General features: G+C 38.1%; 3 protein-coding genes and 1 long non-coding RNA gene across 5 annotated transcripts; 3 read left to right on the forward strand and 1 right to left on the reverse strand.

Moving 5' to 3' along the window:
* Nucleotides 1-4,913: 4,913 nt before the first annotated feature.
* On the reverse strand, nucleotides 4,914-17,496 carry LOC121403949. Its single transcript, XR_005967578.1, has 3 exons — nucleotides 17,393-17,496; nucleotides 16,517-16,781; nucleotides 4,914-5,111 (listed from the first exon to the last, which is right to left on the reverse strand). It is a non-coding gene; the product is annotated as an uncharacterized LOC121403949 (long non-coding RNA).
* LOC111064717 lies at nucleotides 7,184-7,935 on the forward strand. 2 transcript variants are annotated; one of them, XM_022352478.2, is made up of 3 exons: nucleotides 7,184-7,313; nucleotides 7,374-7,502; nucleotides 7,595-7,935. In XM_022352478.2, the coding sequence occupies exons 1-3, from the start codon at nucleotides 7,221-7,223 to the stop codon at nucleotides 7,601-7,603; spliced, it is 231 nt and encodes a 76-aa protein (XP_022208170.2). In that variant the 5' UTR covers nucleotides 7,184-7,220; the 3' UTR covers nucleotides 7,604-7,935. The 2 variants fall into 2 exon arrangements, with proteins under 2 accessions (XP_022208170.2, XP_022208168.2); XM_022352476.2 differs by having other exon boundaries at nucleotides 7,374-7,928.
* On the forward strand, nucleotides 8,182-9,612 carry LOC121403948. The gene is made up of 2 exons (XM_041592370.1): nucleotides 8,182-8,399; nucleotides 8,520-9,612. Exons 1-2 carry the CDS (start codon nucleotides 8,313-8,315, stop codon nucleotides 9,456-9,458), a joined length of 1,026 nt encoding a protein of 341 aa, XP_041448304.1. The 5' UTR covers nucleotides 8,182-8,312; the 3' UTR covers nucleotides 9,459-9,612.
* Nucleotides 10,027-11,600, forward strand: LOC111064715. The gene is made up of 3 exons (XM_022352472.2): nucleotides 10,027-10,387; nucleotides 10,510-11,381; nucleotides 11,459-11,600. Exons 1-3 carry the CDS (start codon nucleotides 10,301-10,303, stop codon nucleotides 11,559-11,561), a joined length of 1,062 nt encoding a protein of 353 aa, XP_022208164.2. The 5' UTR covers nucleotides 10,027-10,300; the 3' UTR covers nucleotides 11,562-11,600.
* Nucleotides 17,497-19,348: the final 1,852 nt, after the last annotated feature.

The following is a 19,348-nucleotide window of genomic DNA, read 5'->3' on the forward strand; positions in this document are numbered from 1 at the left end:
TTCTTTTCTTTTAGCTGTGTGCACCGTGCTCCGTTCCGTTGCTCGAAAGGATCATAGCGAGAGACAGATACAGATACACACGGAATATAATTGAAAAAGTGCGATAACATAGACAGAAGGGATGGCTGATGGGTGCTCCGAGAGGACAGAGAGAATGATTTTCATGTTGTTCGAATCACTGAGCTGAGCTGAGCTGACGACGACAGGTTAAATGTTTTCATTATGAGCCGCCAACTGACGTCAGAGAGTTTCGTTCCATAATTGGAGCCTGCATTCAAGTGCTCTCCACCGCATCCACCATCCCAACCAACCATCCAATCCATTCCCAACCTCTTCATCGCCATCGCCAACGTCTTTCGCTTTAATGAAAAAAAATAAATTGAGTTCTCGGTAGTCGGGCCGGTCGGGCTGCTGCCGGTTCGGTTGCCGCTTCTTCTTTTTTTTTTTCAAGTGCTGAAATCTCATGAGACACGCTCAATTAGTTCTTCGAATTTCTAACAAAAAAAACACACACACACACAAACCACACATAAGAAGATTTAAATTATTCTCACAACTTCCGTCAACACTTGGCCGACAGACGGCATCGTAAATTATGCACTTGAGCCAATTGTCAATAGAAATATGAAGAGAAAGTTCTGTTCAAGTATTTTAAATATTAAAATTCGAACTAAAATATATTCTTAAATTTATTTTGCAATTTTCTTAGTATTTTTAGTGGAGTTTGACTGTTTGTTTGACTGTACTTGACACAAAAAAAGGACTCTAAAATTTTAAAAATAATAATTTTTGGTAGAGAAATTAGCTAAACTCGAAAAGTGCTAGAAATATTTGTTAAAAATCCCTTAACATATTTTTTTAACCGAATTCCAAGCCCTAATTAACATTTGTTACCAAGATATACTCCATTTAAACATTTAGACAGCTCTGAAATATTTTATATAATAATTTTTGGTAGAGAAATTAACTAAAAATCAAAAGAAATAGCACAATTCCAAGAAAATGTGCTAGAAATATTTGTTAAAAACTCTTAACATATTTAACATAGCCCTAATTAACACTTGTTACTAAGATATACTCCATTTAAACATTTATTTTGAATGTCTTGTCACATTCTCTGTCTGAGACGATAAATCTTCAGCCATTCAGGCAACCTTTTTGAATCCCACGGACTACTAGTATTTCCATTTCAAACTCAAAACGCCTGTGAAACGGCCATAAAACCAAATTAACATCATCCGAACACATCAGCCAAGCCAACGTCTCTCGTTTTCGTCGTCTCTGGGGCTAATTAGCTGATGTCATTTGAGTGTGTAACAAATGTTACAAATTTTGAAATATTAGAGGGCAAAACTGTCAGAGAAACTGCCAGCCATGAAAAGGGGTTACTTCCGGGGAAACTACAGCGTACAGCGAGCCAAGCGAGCCAACCACCACGCCCCGCAACTGAGAAAAGGAAAAAACGTTTTATTAATGTCTCAAATTACGTACAAATAAATGTTGGTAATTTTGTGGGTAATCAGTCAATTTCAGTCTGGCAAACAAAAGAATATCTACCCTTTTTTTTTTTTTTTGTGAGGTTTTACTTTCTATCCATAACCATAGTTTGTTGCGAGATATCAGAGATGGTGGCGCACCCCCCGCTGTAGTAGGTTGACAAGATTCATGGGTCTATGGGATTATGCAGGAAGTTTGTTTAACGCACGATTGCCCTTCAAAGAAAAGCCTTTTCCAGTGCATAGTTTAACCCCTTTTCCCAAACTTCCTTTCAGTTTTCATTTTTTTTTGGTGTTGCTTTGGGGGTTAGTTAGGCGTAAATGTTGTCAATAAATTACAATAATATTCATGAATATTCCTTCATCCAACATGTTGCTTGGGAAACCAGAAAAAAATAAAAACATATTTGTGTTTTAAGTCCTGAACTCTGACATATCCGACAAGTGCCCTACTTTAGGATTGCTCCCGCTTTTTGAATGAAACAATCTGTCAGGAAACAAGCGTTCAAGTTTCTAATTGATGGCACTGCTCTCGGGTCAAGTGGTTTTCGGTTTTCAGTCAAAGATCTTTAATCGCTTGCTGTCGTCAGCATCTTGATATATATTGAAAAACCATTTCCTGTGCCATCAAGTGGCATTTAGAATTCTGTTGAGATGGAGATCTATGAGGGGGGATTTGGTGTGTCGAAAAATATATAATTTTTTTCATTTTGTAATTTGATGACAATTGGAATTGAGTGGGAAAACAGGGAAACCGAAAATTTTCGTTTTACGTGTGGAATTTGAAACCTTATTATTTTAATAATTATATTTATTTTTATTTATATATTTTTTATGATTTTTTTGTTGGAATTAAGTATTATATATTTTATTTATTTATTTAATTAACTCAACTAATTTTATTTATTAAAAATTTTGTATAGCTGTCACATAAGCACTTTGATTTGTATTTAAACATCTCTCTCTCTCCCAGTTTGGCTTAGCAGACACGTCTTCAGTTGAACTCAAAAGGCACATCTGTTGTAAAAACTTAACAACTATTACTCTTGCAGTGAAAAGCCAACCAACCCTTGGATACATTACATTATAATTACCCCTAGATTCTTCCGTTTCAGCAAAAACCCTTTCCCCCGTACCCACCCCGCCACAAAAATGCATTATTTGTTTACTGTTCCTTATGGGCCCCGTTTTTGTGTTTTTGCAACATCATAAAGTTCATTTGTGCATCTTCCATTTCCCTTTCTGAAAGCGCCGAAAGGATCCCATAAATTTCGCTTTTAATAGCATCCGCCTGTCATGGCAATCTAAATAAATTGTTAAATTTATTTACGACAAAATGTCCACACAGATGGGCAGAGGGGCAGTGGCCAGAGGGGATGGGGTTTTTTTTGGGGGGGGGGGGTGTGGCGTTGGCGGTACGTGAGTGCGGCTAGAAAATATGAAAATTAACTGCCGACTAAAGCCAAAATCCAGCAGCAGCAGCAGCAGCCACAACAAACCTCCCAAACAGCCCATCCTCCGAATTCGGGGAAAAACAATTGCCATATGTGTGTGTGTGTGTGTGCATTTTCCCTTCTCTCTATGTGTGTGTGTGTGTGTAATTTTCACTTCATGTTTGGCCACAAAAACGCAGAAACTGCCATAAAATGCACACACATAGACACACACACACACACACTCCCATGGAATCATGGGAACCCTCTGGGGGGCACGAACAGAATCCTGCCTTCGACGACCCATGGACGACAATAAGGTGAAAGGGGCCACTAAATGCCACTAAATGAATTTATTTGCCAGAAAGAGACAGCACATGCAGGTTAGAAAGAGATAGAGATAGCAGGTTTAGAGTGAAAGAACCATCTGGAAAACGTGCAGCATTTTGTGAGAGAGTAAATAAAGCCCAAAATGAGATTTATGCAACATGACCGACAACAACAGCACCCTCCCCACCCCACCTTTCCCACAAAAGCGAATCGAGAGACCAAGTGCTGAAGTGCTGCTGCCACTGCCACTGCCACAAAACCCCCATATGCACCCTTCCATGGGATTTTCCATGCAGTGGGTTAGTTTTTAGTGGGCACCCACTTTGTGGGCTTTGCGGAATGGCAATCGCCGGAGCCAAATGCTGTCCGGCACCAGCATCCCATTTCTCCTTACCCATATCCATGGGTATCTTTTTGGTGTGCATGTGTGCCTTTTAACCCAACTAATTTCTATACGCTTTATAGAGGGCATAACAAATTGGCAAACCTGAAAAAAAAAATATTAAGAAACCCTTATAAATTTCTGTGGGTAAGATATAATAAGCGCGTCATGCAGCAGCGCTATCGGTCGGTTCGGCTGTGTAATAAGCTTCTGCTTATAGCTCGTGCTTCTGGTAGTGCAACAAATCTAAACACTCAAGAGGCACAGTATTGCCTCTTCAATTGTTTTACCCTCACAGAGTGTATCAAGTAAGGTAATATACCCCAAAAAGATACACTCACCATAAACCTGAATGTGCCACCGTTCACGCACACACACATATGGGGCATCCTCTTGGTCCTGCAGCAGTCATTTATTCTGAACAAAATTGTCACATAAATTCTAGAGTGTCCGAGTCATGTCGGGCGTACTTCATTTTGTATTTTATGATATTTTTTTGCTTGCCCCCCTGCTCCTCCTCGCTGTGTCCACAGACAGACTAAACTGGTTAAAAGGAAATTTATGATCAGAGAGCCAGCGGAAACAAACAATGCCAAAATCCTAGGTAAGTGAGAAACTGATGCACATATCGTAGATTGAACCAGAGATATACCCAAAGAGTGGGGGAGAGAGAGAAAGAGATTTAGCACATTAGTGAAGCTTCCAACAAAATACGAGTACGAGTACGAGTACGACAACTGCGAGAGTATATAAAAAATATGACAAAAATCTTGGGTAACAGTAACAGCGACAGACAGAGCACAACGAAGGGAATATGAAAAATATGGCAAAGAAATATGAAATAAAGGAAGCAAACAACACAACAGCAGTTGACAACTGTCAGTGTCAGAGTGGCAGAGTGGGAGTAGCAGCAGAGTGGAAGTGGCAGACTGAGGCAGAGTAGAAGGAAGGGCCCTGGGACCTGGAACCTGGAACCTGCCTGTCTGCCAGTGCCACTGTCAGTGCCACTGTTGCTTCTTGCTCGGCTTTTGTTTTACTCTGTCTTGTTGCTCGACCCTCCTTCAGCAGCACTCCCACAAAACAATTTTATATTCAAAAATGCTCTACACAAAACGAGGTATAATGAACGGTTTCTTACAGCTAAAATCTATACTACTTGGAATGTTTCCATTCAAGCACAGACTATAAAATTATAAATAAAAAAATCCATACAGGCATAGGGAATTTCTTTCTCTGATAAAACATATTTTATAGAGCACTAACCTGGTCGCTTTATTTTCCACACATTTCAATCCCACATTTATCTTTTTGTTTGTCTTTTGGTTGTTGTTTTTGCACAATTTTGAACTGTTTGCTGTTGACATTAGCAGAAGCTTAGTCCTCGCTGTCTCTGGGCTGTCAAAAGTGTCCTGTCAGTGTTGCCACGTCACAGCCAGGCAGGCGAACAAGAACTGACAACAGCAATGATTTCTAGATTTCCAGAGACAAAAAAAAAAAGGAAACAAAAGAAGAAAAGAAAAAGAAAAGAGAAAAAAATGAGTAGGAAAAATGTGAAATATTATTCTGTAATTGTATTCCGTGTGAACGGTTTTTCAGTCGTAAATGACGCAAGGAGCTTGGCCCATAAATAAAATTAACCCAAATTAAACACAGACAATTAATTACAGGCAATGGCCGCATCAACTGGTAAACTGGTCCACACGGTGTACACACGGTCCTGGTCCGATCCGGTCCACCGGTCAGTCAACATTTCACAGCAAATTAACACCACAAATCTGTGCTGTGATGATGTCCAATGCCATTCATCCACCGAAAAATTGTTAGATGACCGACCGACCGACCGACCCCACAGAGGCCAGAGTACGATCTAGAGTCCGAATGGAAGAGAACCCGAGACTGACAGCTTAACCGACCATTAATTTACATTTAAATGTAGAAAATGTGGAAAATGGGAAATGGTCAAGGAATCGCAGTAGTAGCCAGCGACAAATTTTCATCCACAAAACACACACGCACACACACACACACACAGATTTTTCATCTCGAAAAACTTTTCTCACTCACACACACAAGAGCCGTAAAATATTCTTTGGACTAAAGGAAATTTGCATATTTCCAACATATTTTCGTACAGATTGTGTAACAAATTTTAACTTTATGACCAGATGTGGTGGGGGGTGGGGCCTTAGGAAAAAATGTTCACAGTTGATTTATTTTGTGTGTCTGTTCGTCCGTAGTCGAATATAAAAATTGAGTTTAAATTTCCCACAAATATCATCATTGGAGGAGGCATTGTATGGGCTCACAAAAAATATTCCCTTTCAAGTTTTTATCGTTTATGGCACAATTCTGTTCATTCAAATTTACTTCGATGCTCATAAAATTCCATACAGCACATGAGTTTTGTACTGAGTGGCATCGTAATGGTAAAATGCATAATGAATCAGATTCTCGTCGGATTTCTCGATATGAGAAAATCGAAACACACAAAATCATAAAGACATTCTTCAACTAAAGGAACACGTTGCGGTCGGATCAATATTATTATTAACAAGGAACAACAACAAAATGTTGCACACTATATATATATTTTTTTTTTAATATTTATTATATTTTATTTATATATATATATATATTTTTTTTATTTTTAATATTTATTATATTTTATTTATATTTGTTATTTATAATAAGAGATTTATTTCAGCTTTCATTTAAGACAACCAATTTAATAGATTAGCTTGTTTAATGAACTCACAATCATGTGAATGAATTTATATATATTTAAAGCTGATACGAATTTAAATATTTCCTAGTATTTATGTACACAAATAAATCGTAGGTCTCATTAAGCCTCAGTGTTGAAAACCAATGGGATTTTATATGGCATGCTCATCCCACAGATAACAAAATATACATTTATTTGCATTACACTAACCGACACCATTTTTCCGCTATCACCACGAATGAAAAAACTTGTAAAAACTGGTGTAATTTCTTGTCAACCTATTATTCTTTTTTATATCTGCGCTGCAGGTTCTGAGTAAAAAGGGCCCAAAATATTGGGCCAGCAACGTTTCAAGTGGTAAAATGTGATTTTCGGAGTTTTGGTCAACCAATTTTAGCTCAGACGTTTCTTCATAGATTTTAATGAACACAAAAAATATAAGAACACAGGATATAATTTTTGTTCGATTTTTCCTTAATTCTTAAAGTGAAAATTAAAAAAAAGCATAAATTTGGCATTTGAATGATTAATATTTTCCAGACGGTATGCTGAAGCTACAAAGTGTTTAGGTTCACTATATAGCTGCATTTATCAGCTATATAGAATGACAAAGATCATTAAAATCAGCTGAACGATACCTAAGCTGCAAACATATGTAAAAAACAAAATTCTGAAAAAAAAAATTTTCTACAAAAAATTAAAAGGCTCGAAGCGGTTCGAAGTTCAATTTTGTCGAGCAGTGTTATCAGAGAAAGTAAGACCTCAGTATAATTTTCGTTATAAATACAATTCCTGAGCAAAGACAAAATCAGTTGTGTTTCAGTTGTTGACGTGGAGGAGTATCAAGGATTATAATGAGAATGAATTACTCGAATCATTTGTTCAACATTATGCTTGGCCTTATCTATTTGGCTGCCGTTGATTCCCTGGCGGATACTGAGCAACAGGTTATAGCATTCAATGATTAAAGATTAATGTTTGTTAAATCTCTGAAATACAATTTGTAGTCGTGTGTCACTTCAAGCGATCTGGAAGATCAGTGCGGTTTCGTTTGCTATCCCATTGTTAAGCCCCTGCTTCAGTACTTGGAAAGGTGTCAGGAAAACGATTTGAAAATTTACAAACTTGAGGAAAAGGTACGAAAGCAAAGCGATGAGACCATAGAGTGTAAAAGTGAAGCAAAGAGGCTTAGTCAGCAGTTTGAAAACAACTTTTGTGACCTGAATAGTGTACTTGATGGTGTCCAAAATGTGCAATCTAAACTTAATTCCGAGCTAAAATATTTCCACGAAGATGTGCACGAAGAAATCGAGAAATTGAAGAAACAACTGGCGAGCAAGGATGAACTATTAAAACAACAGGAAATAAACATTAACGAAAAGTATAGGAAACTAAAATAGCAGGAGGAAAATATTGCGCAGATTCTGGAGCATAGAGGGTCAAAACCCCCTGCCAGGCATTAGTTTTAACTATTTTTAAAACTATAAACATAAACAAAACTAGTATAAATACACCGGAAAAAAATAAAAGATCTAAGATCTAAATCTATTAAAATATAGTGAAATTCTAGAAATACTATTATAATATTATTATTAAACAATTAAATAAAAATAAATGGTCTTGTATCTGGTAGTTTGTATCAACATTTTTTTTTAATTATACCATTGGTATTCTATGGTAACTGTTAATTATTCCGTTCTTTTTTATATTTATTTTCACTTTTCACTTCCAAGGCGATGGAACCCTCACTGACTGCTCATCCCATAACCTGATAACCTTTAGCTGCTATGAGCCAGTGAAAAACCCATAGTATATAATCCAGCTCTGAGCAATCCAGATAAGAGCTCCATTCTGAGAGGTCCAGACTTCATCGAGCTTTTAATCGAAATCATAAATCAGTTGGTATTCCGTTGTACTCGTGACACATCACGCCATAGTCTTAGAATATGTTGAATATTTTCATTATCGTGTTGGTTTTTATTAATTTTTCGGAGAATTTGACGGCAGTTTCCGCTTACTATGAAGACCAGGAGGTGAGAGCAAATATTCTTAAATTTCAAAAAGGAAAACTTCTCAAATGTGAAAGTTAAATCGAAAAAAATATTAAGACATCGCAACATATCTCAAAGCTTTTTTCTATAATTTATTCGCAGTCGTGTTTTGTGTCAAGGGAGCTGGAAGAAGAATGCGCTGCCGTTTGCTATCCCACTGTCAAGCCATTGCTTAAATACATGGGAATATGCCAGCAGAAGGATCTGAAAATGCAAGACATGCAGAACCAACTTCAAGGCAAAAATTACGAGGTTGCCAAATGGAAGAGTCAAGTAGAAACACTGCATAAACAGTTGGGAGATGAGCGAAGTTCTACTGGACTAAGGCTAGACATAAAAGAAACCCTCGATAGGGTGCAGAACCTCAGGGTGGAACTGAGTGGGGAATTGGAAAAGCTATGCAGACAGAAAGACAATACCATCAATGACCTGCACGATGATATTGAGAAAATGAAGAAGCAACTGGAGAGCAAAAATGAATTATTGGAACAAAAGGAGAAAAACAGGAAGGACAATGATGATATCCTAAGCCAGAAGAAGAAATATATTACGCAGAATCTGGATAATGTCGGGCCAAAATGCTGTCCGATCCAAGTACCTGGAAAAGAGCCATCTGGTTGGACAGTCATTTTGCAAGAAAATGAGGGATTGGCGAGGCTAAACCAAAAGCTTGAGCAATATACAGAACAAGGTTTCAACGACACAAATGGTTCCTTTTTTATCGGCCGGAAGAATATGTATCTGATGACAAATGCAACGCCACACGAAATTCTTATCAAAGTGAAACTTGCGAACGATTCAATCGCATCTGTTCAAGGCATTAGCTTCAACATGGTAGAAGAATCCTACGAAATCAAGTCGATTAATAATTATTTAGAAAACAGAAAATACTCAATGTTGGAACTGGAGGCGATTCTGTCGACGAAGCTATTAATGAAACGTAATTTGTATACGTATTTTGTGTATGTATTTTTTTACTTAAAAAAACTCGATCTTCCTAAATGGAAGGAACTGACCATTATGCTCAGACGTTGCAACTAATGATTTAATATTGAATGATTCTGCTATACTCTACCTTCAATCTAAGTCTAATAGGAGTTCATTTACCCTGGGAATTCTGTCACAAATTATGATTAGTGAGACGCCCCGAAAAAACTAAAAATAATATAACATTTTATTTGAATAAATAGTGAATTAATAAAAAGGCTCTTCGATGATGGGAAATGTGGATGTTTTTTTTCCGCACACTATATTTTTTATACTTATTACATTTAATTCATATTTTTTATTTATATTCATAGATTTCTTTCAGCTTTCATTTAAACCAGCCAATTAGATAGATTAGCTTGGTTAATTAACTCACAATCTCGTGAGTGTATACACCAGTACTTATACATTTTCACAAATACATATTCCAAGGTCCCATCAAGCCTCACTGTTGATAACATGAAAGTCAATGGGATTTCATACACCATACTCATCCCACACATAACAATATATAATTCTATTTGCATTATCAGAGAAAGAAAGACCTCTGCATAATTTTCGTTATAAATACAATTCCTGAGCAAATACAAAATCAGTTGCGTTTTAGTTGTTGACGGTGTAAGGTGGAAAGGTGTCTGGAAAACGATTGGAAAATTTACAAACTTTCACTTTTCACTTCCAAGGCGATGGAACCCTCACTGACTGCTCATCCCAAAATCTGATAACCTTCAGCTGCTATGGACCAGTGAAAAACCCATGGTATATAATCCAGCTCTGAGCAATCCAGATAAGAGCTCCATTCTGAGAGGTCCAGACTTCATCGAGCTTTTAATCGAAATCATAAATCAGTTGGTATTCCGTTGTACTCGTGACACATCACGCCATAGTCTTAGAATATGTTGAATATTTTCATTATCGTGTTGGTTTTTATTAATTTTTCGGAGAATTTGACGGCAGTTTCCGATTACTACGAAGACCAGGAGGTGAGAACAAATATTCTTTCATTTGAAAAACATTTCAACTTCCTCAAATGTGAAACTTAAATCAAAGAAAATATTAAGATATCGCAACATATCTGAAAGCTTTTTCTATAATTTATTCGCAGTCGTGTTTTGTGTCAAGGGAGCTGGAAGAAGAATGCGCTGCCGTTTGCTATCCCACTGTCAAGCCATTGCTTAAATACGTGGGAATATGCCAGCAGAAGGATCTGAAAATGCAAGACATGCAGAACCAACTTCAAGCCAAAAATTTCGATGTTACCAAATGCAAAAGTCAAGTAGAAATACTGCATAAACAGTTGGGAGATGAGCGAAGTTCTACTGGACTAAGGCTAGACATAAAAGAAACCCTCGATAGGGTGCAGAACCTCAGGGTGGAACTGAGTGGGGAATTGGAAAAGCTATGCAGACAGAAAGACAATACCATCAATGACCTGCACGATGATATTGAGAAAATGAAGAAGCAACTGGAGAGCAAAAATGAATTACTGGAACAAAAGGAGAAAACCATTAAGGAAAAGGATGAGATCCTAAAACAGAAGGTGGAATACTATATTAGGCAGAAGCTGGATAATGTCGGGCCAAAAGGCTGTCGGACATCCAGCCGCGAGACTCATGCGATACATTTACCTGGGGAAGAGGCATCTGGTTGGACAGTCATTTTGCAAGAAAATGAGGGATTGGCGAGGCTAAACCAAAAGCTTGAGCAATATAAAGAGCAAGGTTTCAACGACACAAATGGTTCCTTTTTTATCGGCCGGAAGAATATGTATCTGATGACAAATGCAACGCCACACGAAATTCTTATCAAAGTGAAACTTGCGAACGGTTCAATCGCACCTGTTCAAGGCATTAGCTTCAACATGGAAGAAGAATCCTACAAAATCAAGTCGATTAATAATTATTTAGGATACAGAAAATACTCAATCGTAGAAATGGTAGCGATTATGTCGATGAATACTTTTATGAAGCGCCAAATGTAAATATATATGTATTTTACAAAATTTGTAATTTATTATATGAATTTTTAGTTACGTATTTATTTTGTATCTTCAGAAAGTTCTATTCCCCTAACTGGGAGCAACTGACCATTATGATTAGATGTCGCACAGAGGGGCCGCCTTCGACCTTCTCAGCTTGCAAAATTAATAAATATTAAACGAATCAAGATATTTTAATAAAATAAAAAGCATATAAAAAATCCTTTTAAATTTTGTCTGCATGAGTTTAGAAAATTGGCGCAACAATGTGTGGAAGCTTTACAATAAATAGTCAAAGTTTAACTTTGATTGCGGTGCATATTTTTCTGTTTGCGGTGCATAAATGCAAAACTTTGGATTCTGGATCGATTAAAAAAAGTTTAATGGTCATTTTCACTCCAAAACTTAGTGAACATTTTTATTTTAAATCTAATATAATTTTAAAAAATAACCAACATAAAATATTATTTTTTATTATAAAACATATTTAACATTTTACAACTCAGGTAAAGGAATTTTCAAAGAGAATGTAAAAAAAAATCTCGCCAAAATTCAGATGTATGGTTTGGAAAATAGGTATTTTTTTTCAGAACTGTCTAAGCGACGGACCAGTTTTTCATCAAGTCCGAGTATTGATAAAAACAGAAGCATACGTGACACAGTTTACTTGATTTTTATAGTACACAAATTTCGCCTGAGCGAAAGGACTTTTGGGCTAAATTTTGATCTTCCACCAAACAGTAAAATATTCGTGGCATTGTTAATGGTACGAGTATTCCCTGCATTTCTTTCCCCTCATTCCTGTCGCTCTTGAATACATTTTCTGACAATGGGCAGCATGAAATATGTCTTCCTTTTGGGACAGCCGTGGAGTATGCAAATTTCGAGCGCTACAAATGGCAATAATTGTTATTTCAAAATTTATGACAGCAAAATAAATTCCAAAATCGAAATCCTTGTGACACACGAGAAAAAAAAAAGGGTTACAATCGCGAGGCGAAGCTACAAAAATTTCATAGTTCATTATCGAAATTTGTTATGCACACTTTTTCAAGTACTTGCAACCCCCGGTTGTGTGGAGGGTTTTTCTGTGTATGTATGTATTTCCATTCGGTTCCCATGATGTTGATAAGTAGGTTTTCCCCTCATTTGTTGCCTTTTGTTTGCTGTCTTCGGGCCGAGTTCTGGGGGTTCTACTTCTCTCCTCTTCTCTCGTCTCCGGGCCCTTTTGTTTGCCACAAGACCACATTTAACTCTTCTTTTTTTTTTTTTTGTTTCTTATGTTCTTCTGTGGCGCATAATTTATGCTGTCATCTTGTGCATATTTAACTCAATTACTTCCGCGCGTTCGAGAGACTACCACGTTGATAGGGGCAGCAGCACTTCCACTGCTCTACCACCATCATCACCATCACCATCATCATCATCATAATCATCATCATCATCATGTCGGGGCCTAATTCATTTTGTTACTTTATGCGATACTTAATGTCTCTCCTCGTTCTCCCATATCTTCTTTGCTTCTTTGGCCTCTCTCTGGTTCTGTGGCGATGCCCGCGGCTCATTAAAAGAAATTACTTTATTGGCAAAATTTACATACAAAGTATTATGGTGGCCATGTCTGCAGATGTCAAGTCGTTAAGTTGCTTCTCGGCTCTTCGGCTCTTTCACTCCTTCATTCATTATGCAAAAGAGTCACTTAGGTGTACACCCATATCCATATAAAACCAAAAAAAAAAAAAAAATACTTATCGTTATCGGAAGCACACTTAAGTGATGATGGAAACACTGTTATAGTTCTGCTTTGCGTTGAACTTTAAATTGGATGCAACTATAAATTATATTTTAGTGGTAGCCAAAATCCATTTCAAATATTCTTCAATTCAACTAATTCCAGTTCTTGTTTTAAAATATTTTACCATTCCACTAATTCCATCACCCTTGTAAATCCCAAGTTGTGTGAATCAGGAAACTTGCCCCCCTTCGCTATACAAAAACTCAATTTATCAACATAAACGCGGCCATTTATTTGATTTAAGCAATTTGTAAAATTTTAATGTGCTTCAGAATGAAATAAATCTTCCAACTGTGGGATTCGTTCTGGGTTTTCTCGTTCGGTTCGTTTCGGTTCGGGTTCGTTTGATTCGAGTCGATGGGCTGGCCAAAACGGGGGCACGTCCAATGAAATAAATTAGGCACAGCTGCTAGCTGCTAGCTGCTGGCTGCTGGCTGCTGCCTTGCTGTTGCTGCTGCTGCTGCTGCTGCTAAGAGAAGAAGTTCGTGTGGGTAGGCCCCACATCCGCAGTCCCCACCATTCTCCATCCAATCCTCCATCCCCGGAACGGACGTGCGCCTAATTTAGCAAACGCCCCAGAGCAGCGTGTGGATGAAACGCACATAAACATAAATAAGTAAGACAAATAAAGTCTCCTGACACGAGCATTTAGCAGCAGTCGAATTGGAGGGGGGCAAGGCGTCGCCCGCCCAATGCAAGTTCAATTGCCGGGTGTGCCCGCGGTGGGCGCCGCCACCGTTTACGGTACAGTGAAACGTCTACGTTTAAGTACAGAGAATAATCACCAAACTAAATACGCTTTCGGTGTCTCTCCACTGTTGCTCTACCACCACCCAACGCGACTGTCTGCTTATTCACATTTCACTTGTGGGCTGTCAATTGTCGTCTATTTGTTGTGATTTCTCTGAGGTTGGGGTCTCTCTATACAACCCCCCAAGTGACAGCATATCAAATACAAATTGACAGTTGACACGTCACACGTCCCCCCATACAACCTCCATTTACCAGTGGGAATGACGGTTCAGTTGCTTTTCCACTAGGGTTTACTCCGCCGTTTCTTCGACTGATGGAGTGAGTGAGTTGGAGTGACGTTTGGCCCTTCAAGTTTTGTGAATCGAGCAGGTGTTGAGGTTGTTTCCTGATTTGCATTGGCCTCCCCTCCCCTTAATGATTTTTAGCCCATTTTATACAACTTTTATGTAGTCGTCGTCGCATCAACATTCCCTGTCCGCAAGTAGTTCCTTCCGCAACACGGACACTGCCACTGCCACCGCCGTCATGGAAACCAATTAATTTCTATGAATTGTAAGAGTTCAAACTTCTGACAGCCTTCGGAGGCATGTGGCATGAACCTATTCTTTTGAAATCCTTGCGTGCCGTTACGTGTTGAAAGGGAAACGCCAAAATGGATATACGAGTAAGAAGCAGAAAAAGGAAGGTTTACGAGGCTTTAAGAGAAACAACATGAACATAAATTAAAAAAATTCAATAAATACATATATGGTAAATACTCGGAAATACACTTAAAGAACTTTTTTTTTGTATTTATGTAACATTTTTGAAAATGTAGAAAATAAATTTGAATTACATAAAAATATTTCTCACTGTGATACAGCTACCTTTGCGTTCTTTGGAGGCTCATGCTAAGCCACACTGGAAGAGAGCGCGTGCAACCCTTTTTTTTTACCCGGCCTAAGGCCAACTGCAAAGCATTCTATATGTTTAATCCGCCATCTATTATTTTCTGGAACTTTGCAACATTAATAACCACTTCGCTATGCCTTCCACTTTGTTCGTTTTTTTTTTTTTTTGTAAGGGCAAAAAACTGACAACCGCATGAAAAATTATGACTGACCATTTTTGCATATGTCTGCGTATAATTTCACAATTAATTATGAAATATGCCATAGATGGCAACACAACAACAACAACAACAACAAAAAGAGTCCAAAGCGAGGAAAAACCATAGAAAAAAAAACACACAGAAAAGTAAACCAGTTAACTGAAGCGAGGAAACAAGAGTACAAGAGTACAGGAGGAGAAGACGGGGCGGCACACACATACACAGTGACTATGACTAAACAAAACGATATGAAAATGACACGCTGTCAACGTGGCAGGCAGGCAGGCAGGCATTCAGAGACCTGGGGGCATGCCCATGGGGCCCCCTCTTGTGGCCGGAGCTGGCAAATTACAATAATACGAGTGTAGTAACAAAACAGTAGCCGTCATGTGGGCAGGCGGACAAACGACGACAATGCGACAAAAGAGTGCCGTGCCCGGGTAGTGCTCGCATACCCCCCGCACCGTACCGAGCATACCATTGAGAACGGAACCCGACCCGCTCTCTATCACTCTGTCTCTGTGGTGGACTGGACTTGTTTTCAAAGTTATGCCCATTGTTGGTTGGGCCTACGAAAAACGAAACGAAACGAAAAAACGAGTCAAACGACGATTAACGCTTGGCTGAATTGACTCGAAAAGTGCTGGCTCATAAATTATCCAACAACAAAATGAAAAGGCTTCTAATTTGGTTTAGTTTCGGCTCGTATTTAGGGTGGCTCTCGCCGTAACACCACCTCCCTACCTACCTCCCTCCCTACCCACAATGCATGCATGTCATGCAATGCGTCACGTCATACAGGTTGCCACTCTTTTTGTTGTTATTGTTGTTGTTGTTGTCCAAAGGCATTATTATTAACTAGTTAGCGACATGCAACTTGTTGGCAGCGAGACGCCCAATTTTCAAATACCTGGCGACTGAGCTTTCAACTAACGAGAGAGATAGAGAGAGAGAGAGACAAAAAAGAGACCTAAGCTTTAGTTACCCTTTAATGACATTTAATTGGACATGGAAGCTATGTATTTAGGTCTCTCTCACAGAGTAGCTAAGCAGCAAAAAGTTCATTTTCAATAATTTTAATTTTAAATGGTATTCCAAAAAAATAATAATACCAAAAATAAAATAAAAAAAATAATAGTAATTAAAAAGAGAGATCACAATTAAAAATTAAAATATGACTTAATAGAAAATATATAAAATTGGTTATAATATTGTTCCTATTATTGTTATTATTTTTCCTATTATAACCAATTTTATATATTTTCCGTTACGTAATATTTTCAATTTTAAGTTTGATCTCTATTTTTTCAGTTATTTTTTTTCTTATTGCAAAAACCATAATACTCCCATGGAAAGGGTATGCAAAACGGGTTGGCAGTACGCTCCATACATCAATTGTGGCACAGGATGAAGCGGGGGGGATGGGGAGGGCCTTTGCATGTCGCCAGGCATTTATGATTAAGTGAGGTACATATTAATATTATCGTGCGACTCACCTGGTTCGAGTCGGTTCCCTCTCTCAATGGGTGGATTTTCTGCCCAGACAGTTTGTATGCTAATTTCCAGGCCTAGTGAGGAGGCACTGAGAGACCCTCACAATGGCCACACACCACAGCCCGCACAGCACTCCTGGCAATCCACACAATGGGTTTATTATACCCTTCGTAAAGGGCATTATTATTTGGCGAGGAAAGCGTGTTGAAAACACATACAGTGTCCTGGAATGCGCAGCATGACCTGTTCTTCGATCCTTTGCAGCAGCTGAAAGAGTAAAGATCGGATTACAATATGTCATAGGAACTATCTGTCGAAAAGCCAAGGGATTTACAATATTTTGTTTACCAAATAAGAACAAAATCATCTGATTATATGATAAATTAACCATAGAAGCGACCCGCTTGTCTAGGGTATCCCTTGCTTCGGTTCAACTGTACCTTTCTTGTTTTACAGTTATTTTAATTTATGAGCATTTTATGCGAGTGCACAGCACAGCACACAGTGGGGTAGAAGGAGGTTGCAAACGAACACATAATGCGAGAGTAACAAAAGCGGAAACTATTGTATTAAGTGTTTGATTTATGTTTTCACTCAATTGTTTTATTTATGAGCCATTTCATGGCGTACGGGTATCGGGTTGGGTTGGGTTGGGTTCGTGTTCACTTCATTTCAGTTATTTCGCATTGTTCGGTTAACTCTCTTTGGCGCCTCTAATAAAGTTCTCCTATGGCCCCCAGGGTCAATAGTTTCCGACTTAGAGTTGATTTTATTCTGTTTTTGTTTGAGTAACACTCTTATACATAAAATCACTCAATTAATGCGCAGCTCAAACGGTTTGGCTAGAAACACACACACACATACACGTGAACATTTACCATTGGAATGCTGTGAAAAATGTTGCTGTTCGCAATTAAAACACACATTTTATGCATATTTAACGCCGACTTTGCACAAAACTAATAACACTATGCGGCCAGACAGACATTTGGCCACATTTTCACACAAATTGCATTGCAATTGGTTTGGTTTTAAGTACTTTAATCAATTTATTAATTGCAGCAGCAGGAGCAGCAGCAGAGACCGCGCGTGGTCAACGCCGCAAGTAGTGAGAGGGAGAGCGCGAGATGAGCAGTGACAGTGCGTGGGTGTGGGTGTGGGTGTGAGTGTGTGATCTGATAAAGAGTGCGCTTAGACAAGGGAGAGCGATATGAGGATGGTTCTCTCGCCATAGTCTTACTCTTTGTGTCACGGCATGCAGATTTGAAGGCGAAGAGAGAACTGCACAATACAAGAAAAAAAAAATGAAAGTGAGAGTGAGAGTGAGCGAGCTTTCGAGTGCTTGTCAAACTACAACACACAGAGACAAAGCTTCTCAAACAGCAAGAATGAAAGTAAAAGTGAGCAAGTTTGCAAGTGCTTGTCAAAGTAGGAAACCGACTCTGTGCTTCTCAAACCAAACTGTGCATTTAAATTTAAAAACATAAGAAACAGGAATATATGCATATATTTTATGGGCTGATATCCATTCAATTATGGCGCAAATTTTTGTTATTAAACTTTTAAAGGCCTCTGTTCCTGCCTATAACTCAATTATTTGTATATTTTGGAAATATTTCCGTGAAAAATGATGAATGCACACATCATTGAACCGCACTAATTACTTTTTCTTCTTTTCATTATCATCATCCATCCATCCATCCATCCAACCATCCAACCATCCATCCATCCACGCATCCATCATCCCCAGCAATTTTCTCACACTTTAAATTGACACATCGCCACTGATAGATTAGATCCTGATGACTTTGCACATATCACATGGATTCTGTCTTAACTTTTTCTTGTGTTGGTTGGGTTGGTCTTTTCTCTTCTAGGCATATATTCTGTAAATGGATGGAACATACCCGGCCAAGGGGGCAGCGGAGCAGCGTGCTGACGCGTTTAGTTATTGGCCAAATGGAAAGCAATTATTCAATGTCAGGACGACACACGCACCAAAAACATTTCATCAATTAATTAATCAACATTATTTGGCCAAGCTCAACATATAATCGAAAATAATATATATTAATTTTTGTTGGTAAAGAAATAATTTATTTATACGCTGCTAAATAAATTACGCATACAAATCAGAAAAAATTATCCCATTTTGCATCGATATTTTATCATATTTCACGCCCAGTAATTTATATTCTAAATACACAGATGCCTCTCTAACTCTGAGTTCGAATTATCTATAGATATAACCCTAAACAATTTCCAATAGTCAGAGTCTGGATAGATGATCATGCCATAAAGTGCTCTGTAAATATCAAATATCCAGTGCCCTATACCCATCTCTTTTTACGTTTCATTATTCTCTTCTCGAAGGTTTTTAAACAATATATGATAATCAAGCATTGAGCTCCTACAGGAACAGGAAACCCCATTCAAAGAATGTCAACAGAGGAATGGGTATGAGTAATTGTGAAACAGACATTTAAGATCAATAGGAAATATTATCGCTCCCCAGAGTGCTGCCTAAATAAATAATACCAAATAGTTTTACCTAAATAAATAATACGAACAGAATTATTCAACTTCCCTTATGCCAAGAGCAAAAAAGGAAAAAAAAAAAAAAAAACAAATTCCTTCGATTTCAGGCCCTAAGTGAGAGTGCACAAAATATTATGAATTTCATTCCTGTGAGCCTGCCATACGAGTACGACGTACATATATAACAAATATGTGGCAACGTCATCAAAGTAATCAGGCGACGACTGAGCCAACGACTGTCTCTGTCAGAGGCCAGAGGCGATATGGGGAGCCTTACCCCAAATGATTGCCTCCAT

The sequence above is a fragment of the Drosophila obscura genome, unplaced genomic scaffold (assembly GCF_018151105.1).
Source record: "Drosophila obscura isolate BZ-5 IFL unplaced genomic scaffold, ASM1815110v1 contig_179, whole genome shotgun sequence".
Taxonomy (NCBI): Eukaryota; Metazoa; Arthropoda; class Insecta; order Diptera; family Drosophilidae; genus Drosophila; species Drosophila obscura.

Coding starts and splice junctions, on each gene's coding strand:
- LOC111064715 (XM_022352472.2), top strand. CDS start 10,301: ATGTTGAATATTTTCATTATCGTGTTGGTTTTTATTAATTTTTCGGAG. Junction 10,388..10,509: donor ATTACTACGAAGACCAGGAG/GTGAGAACAAAT, acceptor ATTTATTCGCAG/TCGTGTTTTGTGTCAAGGGA. Junction 11,382..11,458: donor ACTTTTATGAAGCGCCAAAT/GTAAATATATAT, acceptor TTGTATCTTCAG/AAAGTTCTATTCCCCTAACT.
- LOC121403948 (XM_041592370.1), top strand. CDS start 8,313: ATGTTGAATATTTTCATTATCGTGTTGGTTTTTATTAATTTTTCGGAG. Junction 8,400..8,519: donor CTTACTATGAAGACCAGGAG/GTGAGAGCAAAT, acceptor ATTTATTCGCAG/TCGTGTTTTGTGTCAAGGGA.
- LOC111064717 (XM_022352476.2), top strand. CDS start 7,221: ATGAGAATGAATTACTCGAATCATTTGTTCAACATTATGCTTGGCCTT. Junction 7,314..7,373: donor TGGCGGATACTGAGCAACAG/GTTATAGCATTC, acceptor TACAATTTGTAG/TCGTGTGTCACTTCAAGCGA.